Below are 15,615 nucleotides of genomic sequence, written 5' to 3'. Positions count from 1 at the left end.
ACCCCTGGCACACAGAGTCCTTCTCAGGGTCAGTGGGGGAGGGGCATGCACAATCCGGACACAGAGGTGGGGCCGGGGGACATGGACAGGAAGCCAAACTTCATGCATATGTCAAGCCATGCAGCAGCTGGGGCTCCTTGGCCACCTGGCTTGTGGCCTCCCTCCTCCTGGCCTCCCTCTATCGCCTTAGACCTCCTTGTACCTCCTGTACAGCCACCTGCAAGCTGTTGTTTGGAAGCAGAGCCCATGGTCATCAGCTGAGACTGTGGGCCTAAGCCCCTGCTTAGGCAGCTACTGGCTACAGAAAGGTCCAGAGACAATACAATTTTTATTTTATTTATTTATTTTTAAAAAAGATTTTATTTATTTATTTGGCAGACAGAGATCACAAGTAGACAGAGAGGCAGGCAGAGAGAGAGAGGAGGAAGCAGGCTCCCTGCCAAGCAGAGAGCCAGATGCGGGGCTTGATCCCAGGACCCTGGGATCATGACCTGAGCTGAAGGCAGAGGCTTTAACCCACTGAGCCACCCAGGTGCCCCGACAATACAATTTTTAGTTAAAAAAATTCTGTGTTTTTGGTTATTAAACATCTTGTGTACTTCATGTTTTCGGAAAATGATTCATGTTCCCAGAGGGGTATAAGGTTGGGAGTTTATATAACAAATTTGTTCAGAAGTCATTGAAGGATGGGTCATAAAGATTAACATCAGAGTGAAGACCTTTCATTCATCCATTTAGATGACAAGTATTTATCAAGTGCCTATTGTATGCCTGGCATGGGGATTTTTTGAACTACTTAGTCTAACTTAATTTCTCACAGTAGTCCTCTGAAAGCAGGTACTATTTTAAATCTCCATTTTATAGAAAATAAAACTGAGACTCATAGAGGGAAAGTCACTTGCCCAAGGTCATGGCTGTAAAGGCTAATAAACCAAAATTAGTTTGACTAGAGAGTCCACGCTGTTAACATAGCCTCTCAACTACACGGGTGACCTTAAAATGGTAAAGAATTATTGTGGGTGAATTGTCCAAGAGGACACTATAAGATAGGGGCCTTGAGCTGGGCTTCAAAGCTGGGCTGCATGTGATTTGGATGAAAGGGACAGAGGTGTGCAAGGCATTGTGGGAAGGCCAATGGACTGAGTTAAGAGACCCGGATTTTATGAATTTGGAGAGGAGGCGGGGTAAGGCTTTTTGGATAAGATTGTGCATGGTGTATGCGGAGAACAGCAAACAAACATCCAATTGAAACAAAGTGTTGCTTATCTGATCATCAAAGGACATTAAGTGCATTTAGGTGCTGGTTTGTAATGGCCAAAATGATTCAGTCTAACACTCTAGACTTTTAAGTGTTTATATAGTATTGGTAGAAAGGTCAGAAAGATAGACATGGGTCAGATTTTGAATGGCTTTGAGTGCCAGGCTAAGGTGTTTTTATTCCCAATACTTTTATTTCAGAAACTTACTGTTTTTATACCACCAATCAAATTTTTTTTGTTTCATTCTAATCCCAGTACTTTTAGCTATTTATGTGAATTATATAAGCTTTATTTGTGGGCTAACCTGGGACCCTGGCCACATTTATAGCATTTTTTTCTTTTTCTTTCCTTTTTTTTGTTTTTTTTTTTTTTTAAAGATTTTATTTATTTATTTGACAGAGAGAGATCACAAGTAGGCAGAGAGGCAGGCAGAGAGAGAGAGGAGGAAGCAGGCTCCCTGCTGAGCAGAGAGCCCGATGCGGGACTCGATCCCAGGACTCTGAGATCATGACCTGAGCCGAAGGCAGTGGCTTAACCCACTGAGCCACCCAGGCGCCCATCCTTTTTTTTGGTTTAATTAATTCATTAATTTACTTAGTAGCTTTGCTTTTTTTCCTCCAAAATATATTCCTGACCGACACTGCCACCCAGGCACCTCCTCCAAAATATATTCTTGATTTGTAGGCAGCATGGGCCACTAACTGAATTGAGAAGTGGAATATTTTGGTATTTTGGCATTCTCTTGCCTCAAACTCATCCTGGGACTTTGAGCAAGTTTATTTGCCTGTCTGGACTCTAGTTTCCCCATAATAAAAGCGAGGCTTGACAACGGATCAGTAGTTCTCAACCCTATCACATTGATGTCCTTTTTTATTTATTTAAAAGATTTTATTTATTTGAGAGAGACAGCACTGGTGTGAGTGATGGGGTGGGAGAGGGGCAAACAGACCCCGTGCTGAGCTTGGAGATCCATGTGGGGGCTCAGTCCCCCAGCTCTGAGATCATGACCCAACCTGACACCAAGAGTCGGACATGCTCAACCGACTGAGCCACTTAGGTGCCCCTGATGTCCTGTTTTAATATCAAATGTTTTTGTGGTCTCCCTTTACTACTGTGGATTCATATTTATAGATACTAAATGATGGAACCTGTCTATACACGTAGTTTCAATAAACATCAGTATAACAGCCTAGCTATAATATCAAATAAACAAAAAGAAAATAACTTCTAATAAAATAACATGTAATTCAGTACATATATCAGCTTGTCAGATGCATGTGCCAATGAGTATAATCACTATAAATGTGATTGTCGTGGAGGCAGATGAAGATGAGAATACTGTGCATTGGTAGCTCATATTTCCACATGAGGACACGGGTCTCTGAAATGCTGATCAATTTCGGTGAAGTTGCAAACCAGTGACGCCTGGCCAGCTCAGTCGGTAGCGCATGCTATTCTCAGTCTTGGGCTTGTGAGCTTGAGCCCCACATTGGGCTGAGAGATTACCTAGAAAAAAAAATACTGTTAAAAAAAAAAAAGTTTTAACGGACATCTGGGTGGCTTTGTCGGTTTCGCGGCTGCTTTTGGCTCAGGTCATGATCCCGGGGTCCTGGGATCAAGCCCCGCATCCTGCTCCCTGCTCAGCGGGGAGCCTGCTTATCCCTCTCCTTCTGCCTGCTGCTCCCCCTGCTTGTGCTCTCTCTCTGTCAAATAAAAAGTTTCAAACTGGGGACGCCTGGGTGGCTCAGTTGGTTAAGCAGCTGCCTTCCGCTCAGGTCATGATCCCAGCGTCCTGGGATCGAGTCCCGCATCAGGCTCCTTGCTTGGCAGGGAGCCTGCTTCTCCCTCTGCCTCTGCCTGTCATTCTGTCTGCCTGTGCTTGCTCTCTCGCCCTCTGTCTCTGATAAATAAATAAAATCTTAAAAAAAAAGATTAAAAAAAAAAAGTTTCAAACCGAACAAATACTGTTTTCCCTCAACTACATGGTAGTTGCACTTCCCCCAAAAGTCAGTGTATATTAAAAATGCATAAAGGTACTTTATCTGTAAAATGGAACTTGATTCTAGGCACAGATCATAATCCTTTAAAAAAATAATAAAAAATTTTGAAGATTTTATTTATTTGAGATAGAGCGCGATCAGGAGGAGGGGTGAAGGCAGAAGGAGAAGCAGGCTCCCCGCTGAGCAGAGACGCTGATGGGGAACTTGACCCCAGGACCCTGAGATCATGACCTGAGCTGAAGGCACACACTTTTTTTAAAAAAAGATTTTATTTATTTATTTGACAGAGAGAGAGATCACAAGTAGGCAGAGAGGAAGGCAGAGAGAGAGGAGGAAGCAGGCTCCCTGCTGAGCATAGAGCCCGATGCAGGGCTCAATCCCAGGACCCTGGGATCATGACCTGTGCCGAAGACAGAGGCTTTAACCCACTGAGCCACCCAGGCGCCCCCAAAGGCAGACACTTAACCTACTGGACCACCTCAGCTTTCCACAGATCATAATCATAAGCGGTCTTTCCCTCAAACAATATTGCGTGTTGCTTTGGAAGTTTTTCTCAATTTGTTGCTGTGTTGGTCTCCCAGTGCCCTGTAGGAAGTCTGGCGTTCTCTGCTGCAGAACGCTGGAAATATCCATACACATTTTCATTTGACTTCCTAGGGTTACTGCTCCCCATGTTGAAAAACATCTGGACTGGAAGAAGCCCTAGTTGTCTGCCCATTTGATTCTTGGAGCCCCTGCCTGATTATTTATTGAGTGAGATCCACCATGGGACACTGTGTCAGGACTCTAGAAGTCCTGTGTGTGTGTTTCCAACTTGGCTTATTATGTCTCCAGTATAGACAACATTAAGGACTTGTTTTAGGGGAATTTGCTATGTCTTAGAAAACATGAATGTTTTCTTTGAAACTCTGGCATGGAAAGAAGCAGAATAATTCATTAGTTTTCTGTGGATTAAGGAAATAGGTTTCACCACTTAGTTATCTGTCTGCTTTTGTCATTTTGTTCTCAAAAGTGCTGTAGGATTTTTAAACAGTTCCTTATTCTCTTAGGGAGGAGTAATATGTGTTATGGTCTGTTATTTCCAGCAGATGGCAGTGTTGGGTGCAAAACTATTAGGTTTAACAAATGCAGATTTTTCCAAGCTCTCTTTGTATTTAAAATCCAAACTTCCTGGCGCATATTTAAAAATATTTGTCCGTTTTGAAAGACTTGATATGAGTTAACATGCTTAAGGCAATGGATAGACTGGTGAAGAAGATGCCTGTAATTCAAATTTTTACAAATTAAGTCACATTTTACTGTAGAAACAATATTTTAATAGAATGGCTAAGATACATGCTTTCATGCAATGAATATTTAACCCTTGATTTGTCTATGAATTCTGATTTCCTTATAGGTTTTTTAATTTTAATTTTTATTTTCTTAAAGATTTTATTTATTCATTTGAAAGAGAGAAAGCCCAAGAGGAGCAGTAGGCAGAGGAAGAGGGAGAAGTAGGCCCCCTGCAGAGCAGGGAGCCTGATGCCAGGGTCGATACTAGGACCCTAAAATCATGACCCAAGCCAAAGGTGGACGCTTAACCGACTGAGCCACCCAGGCACCCCTCCTTATAAGTTTTATTTATTTATTAAAAATATTTTATTCATTTATTTATTTGACAGAGCACGCACAAGCAGGGGAAGCAGCAGGCAGAGGGAGAAGGGGAATCAGGCTGAGCAGGGAGCCTGATTCGGAACTTGATCCCAGGACCCCAGGATCATGACCTGAGCCAAAGGTAGATGTTTAACTGACTGAGCCACCCAGGCACCCCTCCTTATAGGTTTTAAATAATGATTTATCTTGAAACAGTTTCAGACTACGGAAAGATTGTCAGAACAATGCAAAGAACTCCCATAGTCCCTTTAATCAGATGTCCCAATCGTTACCATTTTACTCATTTTGCTGCATTCTTCACCCTCGTGTGTCCATTAGCCTTAGTCTTTCTCTGAATCTTTGGAGAGCTAGGTGTTCCAACCCCCCCAAACACTACAGAGTCTTTCTCCCAAACAAGATCACTTTCCTACTAGCATAGCATACCACTAGCATAGTGATTCCAAATCAGGAATCTGCATTGGTCTCTCATTCCCATCCGGTCCACATCCATCCATTCAAATGTCACCAGTTGGCCAAAAATGTCACTTTTTCCCTTTGTGGTTTGAGATCCTATCCAGGATTGTGCGTTGTTTAGTTTGTGATCTCCAATCCAGATTGGTTCTTTCTCGGTCTTCCACATCCTTGAAATTTTTATAGAGTCAGGACTTGGCAACCTGCAGGATTGTCATTAATGTCTGATGGTTCTTTATGAACAGGCTCAGGCCACATTCTAGGCAGAGATTACATGGCAGAAGTGATGTCGCACATTAGGTCGCATGTGATGTAAACCTGCCTTGTCACTGGTTAATCACGATCTCCTGGTCATCAGCTTTTTTTTTTTTTGGAATGTTTCTTTCTTTACTCAGAGAATTTAATACAGCTGTTATGCATTATGAATAAGGCTTAAACTTTCATGGCCATTTGTTTTTTCTAAAATATATCCTTTGTAAGCAATTTTCCAATAAATGCTTCTGCAGAGTCATTGCAGAAATGCAGTATTTGAATGTCCTTTGGAAATGGACCTAAAAGGGAAGATTCTTTTTTTTAAAAGATTTTATTTGTTTATTTGATAGACAGAGATTACAAGTAGAGAGAGAGGCAGGCCGAGAGAGAGGAGGGAAGCAGGCTCCCTGCTGAGCAGAGAGCCCGATGCGGGACTCGATCCCAGGACCCTGGGATCATGACCTGAGCCGAAGGCAGAGAGGCTTAACCCACTGAGCCATCCAGGCGCCCAAAAGGGAAGATTCTTAACAGTTCTCATAGTAAGTTTTTATTTTTTAAACTAATTGAGCTGATGCTGCCCTTTTTGTAAATATACAGTAACATTTTTTTTAAGATTTTATTTATTTATTTTAAAGAGAGAGAGATCACAAGTAGGCAGAGAGGCAGGCAGAGAGAGAGAGAGGGAAGCAGGCCCCCTGCTGAGCAGAGAGCCCGATGCGGGACTCGATCCCAGGACCCTGAGATCATGACTTGAGCCGAAGGCAGCGGCCCAACCCACTGAGCCACCCAGGCACCCTAAATATACAGTAACATTTATTTTAGTCATTGACAGTGTGGAAAAAGTTCCATACCCCTGAATGCAAAACTTAAATGTCTAAGGCTTATCCCTGTAAGCAATGGGAATCAATTTAAACCATGTTGGATGGAAAACATTTTTAGATGTACAATGGCTTTTTGATGTATGTATGATGACTACTTGAAGCATTTGTCGACATAGTTTGGGGGTCAGTAGCTGTTTGGTCATCAGCTTTTAACTAAAATCCACTGCTGAGGGCGCCTGGGTGGCTCAGTGGGTTAAACCGCTGCCTTTGGCTCAGGTCATGATCTCAGGGTCCTGGGAACAAGGCCCGCATCGGGCTCTCTGCTCAGCAGGGAGCCTGCTTCCCTCTCTCTCTCTCTCTGCCTGCCTCTCCATCTACTTGTGATTTCTGTCAAATAAATAAATAAAATCTTTAAAAAAAAATAAAATCCACTGCTGAATCAAACCCCAATTAAAATCTATCATTTGGATTTTTAAAAATTTTTATTTTTTAAAGTAAGCTCCACACCCAGTTTGGGGCTTGAACTCACAACCCTGAGATCAGGAGTCGCATGCATGCTCTACCAACTAAATAAGCTAGGTGCCCCTTGGTTTTTGTTTTTTTAAATATTTTTATTTATTTATTTATTTGACAGAGAGAGAGAGAGAGAGAGAGATCACAAGGAGGCAGAAAGGCAGGCAGAGAGAGAGAGGGGGGGAAGCAGGCTCCCCGCTGAGCAGAGAGCCCGATGTGGGGCTCGATCCCAGGACCCTGGGATCACGACCCGAGCCGAAGGCAGAGGCTTTAACCCACTGAGCCACTCAGGTGCCCCGAGTATCAGTTCTTGATCTCAAGGTTGAGTTCAAGCCCCATGTTGGGCTTGGAGCCTACTTGTGAAAAAAAAAAAAAAAAAAAAAAAAAAGCAATGCACATTGAGTTTCTCCATACTCCCAACTCTAAACTTCAGAAAAAAACACCTAACAAAAACCCACTTTTATTTTATTTATTTTAAAGGTTTTATTTTATTTATTTATTCATATTTATTTATTTGACAGAGATAGAGAATGGGAACACAAGCAGGGGGAATGGGAGAGGAAGAAGCAGGCTTCCCATCCAGCAAGGAGCCGGATGTGGGGCTTGATCCCCGGACCCTGGAATCATGACCTGAGCTGAAGGCAGCTGCTTAACAACTGAGCCACCCAGGCACCCATATTTTATTTTATTTTTTTAAACTTAAATTCAAGTAAATAACATATAATGTACTACTAGTTTCAGAGGTAGAGGTCAGTGATTCATCAGTCTTCTATAACCCCCAGTGCTCATTGTATCGCGTGTCCTCCTTAATGCCCGTCACCTGGTTACCCCGTTCCCGCACCCCTCTCCCCTCCGTGAACCCTCAGTTTGTTTCCTAGAGTTGAGTCTTTTATGGTTCCTGTCCCTCTCTGATTTTGTCTTACAAACACCCAATTTTAAATAAGTCATTTCAGACATTACTTGATCAATTTGTACCAGCATTTTCCTTTTGCTGAGAGCATGTTATTGATTTGAGGGGTGATTACTCTGTATTAATGGTATAAGCGTTTATTGGGGTTACTAGTTAAGATCTTCATCTACTGGGGATATTTTGTAAGAAAGCTACTGACAGTTTGAGTTTGATCACACATCAGCAGAAACAGCTTGATTGGTAATTGTATTTTCTTGTGGTTTATTCAGTGTTGAAAATTACAGTATTTGAAAACAAAACATCTTTTTATAAACTTGTTGCCATTACATCTCAAAATACTCAAGGTATAAAAATGTAGGGATGAAAAAAAAATGTAGGGATGCCTGGCTGACTCAGTCGGAAGAGCGTGGGATTCTTGATCTCGGGGTTGTGAGTTCGAGCCCCACATTGAATGTACAGATAACTTTAAGTTAATGAATAGCCTGTTTTATTTTTGTTTAATTTTTATTTATTTGAAAGAGAGAGAACGTGCTCAAGTAGGGGGAGGGGCAGAGGGACAAGCCGACTCCCTGCTGAGTGGGAAGCACAACTCAGGGCTCGATCCCAGAACCCTGAGATCATGACCTGAGGTGAAGGCAGACTCATAATCGACTAAGCCATCCAGGAGCCCTTAGATTGTCTGTTTTTTTTAAAAAAGGTTGCGACTTCTGGGGAATAGAGGCGAGCTAAGATTACTTTCTTCCTAGTCTCTTCCCGAAATGAAGAGGAATATCAGTTAATAAAAGTCAGATAAAAATGCCAGGTTACGTCTCATTATTCCATGAATTTAGTAATAAAGAAATAGAGAAAGTACATGCGGAATAACTTTCTGCCTGTTTTAGGATTATAACCAGGAAAAAGGTCAGTGACAGTTCGGTCATGTAATTATATATTTTTGTTTTTTAGGAAAACAGAAGTATCAGGTGGGCATCTAGATGGGATTATATTTTGGAGTCCATGCCTCATACCAACATTCAGTGGTTTAGGTAAGTACTTTCTTTTTATTTTTTAATTAATTAATTTATTTTTGGTAATCTCTACCCCCAATGTGGGGCTTGAACTCATGACCCTGAGATCAAATCTCACGCTGGTCCAACTGAGCCAGCCAGGTGCCCCTATGTAAGTAGTTTACGACACGAAGAGTACCTAGTTTAAGGGAGGGAGCTGTAAGTATTTATTTGTATCATATATATATATATATATATATATATATATATATATAAAAGATTTTATTTTAGAGAGCATGAGCAAGGGGAGGGGCAAAGGGAGAGGGAGAGAGAGAATGTCAGGCAGACTCCCCACTGAGCATGGGGCCTGATGCAGGGCTCAGTCCCAGGACCTCAAGATCATGGCCTGAGGCCAGATCAAGAGTCAGAGGCTTAACTGACTGAGCCACCCAGCGCCCCTATACATACATACATATATATATATATATTTTTTTGATACGTTATTTTTTTTAAGGGTGAGGGAGCAGAGGGAAAGAGAGTCTCAAAGAAGCTCCATGCCCAGCGCAGAGCCCGATGCTGGGCTTGATCCCACAACCCTGAGATCATGACCTGAGTTGAAATAAGAGTCAGTTGCTTAAGCAACCGTGCCACTCAGGCAGCCCTAGTTTTTAAAATTATTTTGTTACCAGAGATGATCTTGAGTGATTTTTTTTCTTCTCTGTGGCTAGTTTCTCCACTCCTTCCTATCTCCCACATATACATACACGCATACACAGAGAAAAAGTAAGAAAGGAAGATGTGTCTTAATTTCATGAATGTTTCTTTTTTTTTTTTAAAGATTTTATTTATTTATTTGACAGACAGAGATCACAAGTAGGCAGAGAGGCAGGCAGAGAGAGAGGAGGAAGCAGGTTCCCCGCTGAGCAGAGAGCCCGATGTGGGGCTCGATCCCAGGACCCTGAGATCATGACCTGAGCCGAAGGCAGAGGCTTTAACCCACTGAGCCACCCGGGCGCCCCTCATGAATGTTTCTGCCGAAGGGAAAGAGCAGCTTTATTATTTATTATTTATTATTTTATTGTCGGCAGGGCAGATAGTGGAGAGGACTGTGTGAGGAAAAGTGAGCGAAGGGCCACTCATTCCACTGGAGTTCTTCCTCGTCTCTCTCAGGCGGCTGGGCACTCTGCAGGGCTCGGAGACAGTGTGAGTGAGGCACGCAGACCTCCGCTCCCACGAAGCTTACCACGTTCTAGGGGATTCCGGGGAAAGGGCTTGATTCCTTAGGAATCTTCAACAGGGCCAAGCCACAGAGTTAGAATTTCAACCTGAGACAGAGGGATACACCAGCTGAGAATGCGATGATCGTGCATGACTGTGGCAAAGTCCTGAGGGAGGGCTAGGGTGTTAGCTCAAGTTGGGGAGGAAGAAGACTATCAAAGTAAAAATGAAAGTGAGGAAAGGTGTGATTCTGAGTATGGTCTTTTGAGGTGATGATTTTCCTAACATTGACATTGCCTTTGAAGTGACAATAGCGGGGCACCTGGGTGGTGCGGTTGGTAAGTGACTCTTGGTTTCAGCTCAGGTCATGATCTCAGGGTGGTGAGATCGAGCCCCACATTGGGCTCCATACTCAGTGGGAGTCTGCTGGAGATTCTCTCTCTCCTTCTCCCTCTGCTCCTACACCCTGCATGCATTCTCTCTCTCTCTAAATAAATAAATCTTAAAAAAAGTGAGAACAGCATCCCCCACTCCTATTTTTCTAGATTTGTTCCTCCTTCTCTTCCCACTCTCCCTCCTCCTTTTCTTCTTCATTATTATGATCATATCGTAGCTTTTCCACTGAGTCTTTTCTTTGGGCAAATGTCCAGGTCCCATTTTCTTACACCCCCAGAAGTCACTTCAGATAAAATTTAGGTGAATGGTTTCTCCAAAGGGATTGTAAAAGCAAAGGGCCTCCGGATACCCTGTGGGAGCTAATCTCTAATAAGCGTAATGAGGGAATGTACTTCAGTTTCTGTCATGAGCTAATTTACTTACAACATTTAACAGACATTTTAGAAGTCAGTCATCTTTTTAAAACTTTTTAATTGAAGTATAGCTGCCGGACGATATTATTAGTTTCAGGTGTACAACATGGCGATTTGACGATCGTGTACATTGCGAAATGCTTACCGTGATAGGTGTCCTTAACATCTGTCACCACATACAGTTATTACAATATTATTGACTATATTCCCTGTGATGTACCTTTCATCCCCAGGGCTGGCTGGCTGGCTTATTTATTTATTTATATATATCCAAAAGTCTAGTTGACACACAATGTTATGTGAGTTTCAGGTGTGCGACATCGTGATTGGACAAGTCTACACATTCTGCCATGCTCCCTATACAATCTGTCCTCATACAGTGCCGTTTCGATACCATTCGAGACATTCCCTAGGCTGCGCCTTCCATCCCTGTGACTTACTCATTCCATGAACTGGAAGCCTGCCCCTCCCGCCCTCCTTCACCTGTGTTGCCCATCCCTCCACCACCCCCTCTCAGGCAGTCGTAGACATCCATCATCTTATTGGCATCTTTCTAAAACAGTGCTGGTCTTTTCATAGATTCTGGTGGAATCTGTTGATGTGTCTGGTTTGGCTGGGTGGTAGGATGGCAGATGTACTGGTTGTGATTTGGGGATAATTTTCAAGTTGTAGTTTTAGTAACAGTAAGAGCTGGCAGGTCAGTCGTCCGTGGGGTCATTACCCTGAAGCTCACAGAATGACAAAAAGACTACAACCTTGGTTTATCAGCGAAGAAGTCGGTCCGCCATTAGTTCAACCTTGATTCCTGAACTTTCGTTCTCAGTTCCATGCTCTGGAACTGAGTTTCTGTTATTGATCTTATTTACTTCTCCTTGCTTCTTTTTGGGAATGTACTCTTTTTTAAATTTTTAAAAAATTTTTAAAATTTATTTATTATTTTTTAAAATTATTATTACTATTATTTTTAAAGATTTTATTTATTTATTTGACAGAGAGATCACAAGGAGGCAGAGAGGCAGGCAGAGAGAGAGGGGGAAGCAGGCTCCCCGCTGAGCAGAGAGGCCGATGTGGGGCTCGATCCCAGGACCCTGAGATCATGACCTGAGCTGAAGGCAGAGGCTTAACCCACTGAGCCACCCAGGCGCCCCTGGGAATGTACTCTTAAAAAAATTCTACAATCACCTGAAGAATAGTGTTGCTTCTATTGCTTTATTTGTAATGCCTTTTTATGGTAGAGTGTTAAGTTCATTTATATATTGATGCATTCAGCATTTGATATAAGTTTAACCTTGGAAAGCTGATCACTGTAATGATAATTTGCGTGTCTTTCTTTTATACGTACACATATTTTCTCTTCACTGTTTGAGGACCTTGAGATCTAACTTCTCTCTTTTTCTTCCTTAAATTTTCTAGTATTATGAATTCCTTCGTTATTGCTCTCTTCTTGTCTGGGATGGTGGCTATGATTCTATTAAGAACCCTCCATAGAGATATTATCAGATATAATCAGACAAATTCTGTAAGTAAAAATGCACATATTTGATTCAGCACATATCTAAATGCCTACGTTGCCCAGTAGTCAATGTTATATTTGTACTTAGAGTATATAATACCTTGAATGCAGCACATTTTCGATGTCTAGTTATTTTGCCTATTAGACCAAATCGGAAATTATGGAGTTGTGTAGATTTTTAAAAAGCACAAGTAAGCTAATTAGAGAAATATTTGTTATCGACTCTGGCTCCATTCCTTTTGGTATGTTTCTGAACTTGCAGAATATTATTATTTAAGGTTTTCATAAATTTGGAGCAAGAAATAAACGTACCAAACATTGCAAAATGCTATCATTTAGGTTAAATTTAGTTTTCATCTCATTTATGCTGTTTTGACTCTTATCATCATTTGCATATGGTGAATTTTCAATGTCTATAAAATTGGTTCAATTCCTTTTGTGTGTTAAATGATTTTGCTTTCTTCATGAAATGAAGCCAGGTGTGTGCCCTTATATGGTAAACCCCGCCCCCCCCCAGTGTAAACCTTAAAGTAAGGGAGAAATTTACTTGTATGGCAGGATCACTAACCTTCCAGAGACCTCACTGTATCCAAAATGAGCTACTGGTTTCCATTAATCTGTCTTTTTAAAAAAGATTTTATTTATTTATTTGACAGATCACAAGTAGGCAGAGAGGCAGACAGAGCGAGAGGAAGGGTAGCAGGCTCCCTGCTGAGCAGAGAGCCTGATGTGGGGCTTGATCCCAGGACCTCGGGATCATGACCTGAGCCAAAGGCAGAGGCTTGAACCCACTGAGCCACCCAGGCGCCCCTCCATTAATCTGTCTTTAGAGGAAAATTCATTTTCCTGTAACTTTCAGATTTTTGGTAACTTTCGGTCATAGTGTGCATTTACCAAAGACTTTCTTAAATGCAGGAAGGCATCCAGGAGGACTTCGGTTGGAAGCTGGTTCATGGGGATGTATTTAGACCTCCAAGGAACAGAATGCTGCTGTCAGCTTTCCTGGGGCAAGGAACACAAGTTTTGATTATGACGTTTATTACCTTATGTGAGTAGACTCAGATCAGTTGGGGTCACCTTAAACATTCTTAGTCAACTGCTGACGTATGTTAAATTTTGATCCACGTGCACAAAAGGATTTTGAAGATACCCTGAAGTTTTTTTTAAAAGATTTTATTTATTTATTTGACAAAGATTAGGAGCAGGCAGAGAGGGAGAGAGAGAGGAGGAAGCAGGCTCCCTGCTAAGCAGAGAGCCCGATGTGGATGGAGCTCAATCCCAGGACCCTGGGATCATGACCTGAGCCGAAGGCAGAGGCTTTTTTTTTTTTTTCCAATTTATTTATTTTCAGAAAAACAGTATTCATTATTTTTTCACCATACCCAGTGCTCCATGCAAGCCGTGCCCTCTATAATACCCACCACCTGGTACCCCAACCTCCCACCCCCCCCGCCACTTCAAACCCCTCAGATTGTTTTTCATAGTCCATAGTCTCTCATGGTTCACCTCCCCTTCCAATTTACCCAAATTTCCTTCTCCTCTCTAACGCCCCTTGTCCTCCATGCTATTTGTCATGCTCCACAAATAAGTGAAACCATATGATAATTGACTCTCTCTGCTTGACTTATTTCACTCAGCATAATCTCTTCCAGTCCCGTCCATGTTGCTACAAAAGTTGGATATTCATCCTTTCTGATGGAGGCATAATACTCCATAGTGTATATGGACCACATCTTCCTTATCCATTCATCCGTTGAAGGGCATCTTGGTTCTTTCCATAGTTTGGCGACTGTGGCCATTGCTGTTATAAACATTGGAGTACAGATGGCCCTTCTTTTCACGACATCTGTGTCTTTGGGGTAAATACCCAGGAGTGCAATTGCAGGGTCATAGGGAAGCTCTACTTTTAATTTCTTGAGGAATCTCCACACTGTTCTCCAAAGAGGCTGCACCAACTTGCATTCCCACCAACAGTGTAAGAGGGTTCCCCTTTCTCCACATCCTCTCCAACACATGTTGTTTCCTGTTCTGTTAATTTTGGCCATTCTAACTGGTGTAAGGTGATATCTCAATGTGGTTTTAATTTGAATCTCCCTGAGGGCTAATGATGATGAACATTTTTTCATGTGTCTGATAGCCATTTGTATGTCTTGGAGAAGTGTCTGTTCATATCTTCTGCCCATTTTTTGATGTGTTTGCCTGTTTCATGTGTGTTGAGTTTGAGGAGTTCATTATAGATCCTGGATATCAACCTTTTGTCTGTACTGTCATTTGCAGAGGCTTTAACCCACTGAGCCACCCAGGTGCCCCAAGATACCTTGAAGTTTTAAGAAAATGTGTGTTTTATAGTACTTACATTTCCATCTTTGCAAATTAAGGATAGGGCTCTGAATACGTTCCTATGTCAAGGACCTTTCGTGGCTTTCTTCAGTTCTGAATAATTTATTGTACTATCTAATACCCCTATTCCTTGCTTTGAGAAATAAATGCTTTCTTGAAAATCAGCATGTATTGGAGTCCTCGGTGACTCACTTGGTTGGGCGACTGCCTTTGGCTCAGGTCATGATCCTGGAATCCTGGCGTTGAGTCCTGCGTCAGGCTCTCTGCTCAGAGGAGAGTCTGCTTCTCCCTCTGACCCTTCCCCCTTCTTATGCTCTCTTTCCCCTTCATTCTCTCTCTCAAATTAAAAAGAAAGAAAGAAAGAAAATCAGCATGTGGGCAGAAGCATATTTAACATGGACTAAGGGAATTCACAATTAATGACTAGCATTTTTTTAAAAGATTTTATTTGTTTATTTGACAGAGACCACAAGTAGGCAGAGAGGCAGGCAGAGAGAGGGGGAAGCAGGCTCCTCGCTGAGCAGAGAGCCCGATGCGGGACTCGATCCCAGGACCCCGAGATCATGACCTGAGCCAAAGGCAGCAGCTTAACCCACTGAGCTACCCAGGCGCCCACGACTAGCATTTTGAAATGCTACAGGAAGCCTAGGCACTGGTCTTTAAATGTATAAATGCAACAGCTTCTTGAGTAGTCTTACAACAGCCGACAAACCCTGGCCGCCTTCATTTATAAAGTGAATATGGAGCTTGTCAGTTTTTGATAGCCAGAGTGGTGATTTTTGTAAACAAAGCTGCTGTTAAAAAGAAAAAAATGCTTATTAGGTGTTTCACATGTCAGTGATAATTTCAAAATTCAGCTCCTAAGGTTATATTTTCTTGAGACTAAATCTC

At 42.2% G+C, this 15,615-nt stretch overlaps 1 protein-coding gene across 1 annotated transcript in view; it reads left to right on the top strand.

Moving 5' to 3' along the window:
• Positions 1-15,615, top strand: part of LOC122896487 (transmembrane 9 superfamily member 2-like) — an 82,396-nt gene that overhangs the window by 39,098 nt on the left and 27,683 nt on the right. Inside the window, exons 9-11 of the mRNA XM_044234681.1 lie at positions 8,804-8,883; positions 12,285-12,390; positions 13,300-13,432. Coding sequence (XP_044090616.1) covers positions 8,804-8,883; positions 12,285-12,390; positions 13,300-13,432 — 319 coding nt within the window. The remainder of the gene's footprint in view (positions 1-8,803; positions 8,884-12,284; positions 12,391-13,299; positions 13,433-15,615) is intronic.

The sequence above is a fragment of the Neovison vison genome, chromosome X (assembly GCF_020171115.1).
Source record: "Neovison vison isolate M4711 chromosome X, ASM_NN_V1, whole genome shotgun sequence".
Taxonomy (NCBI): Eukaryota; Metazoa; Chordata; class Mammalia; order Carnivora; family Mustelidae; genus Neogale; species Neogale vison.
This window is presented reverse-complemented; position numbering and strand designations above follow the sequence as displayed.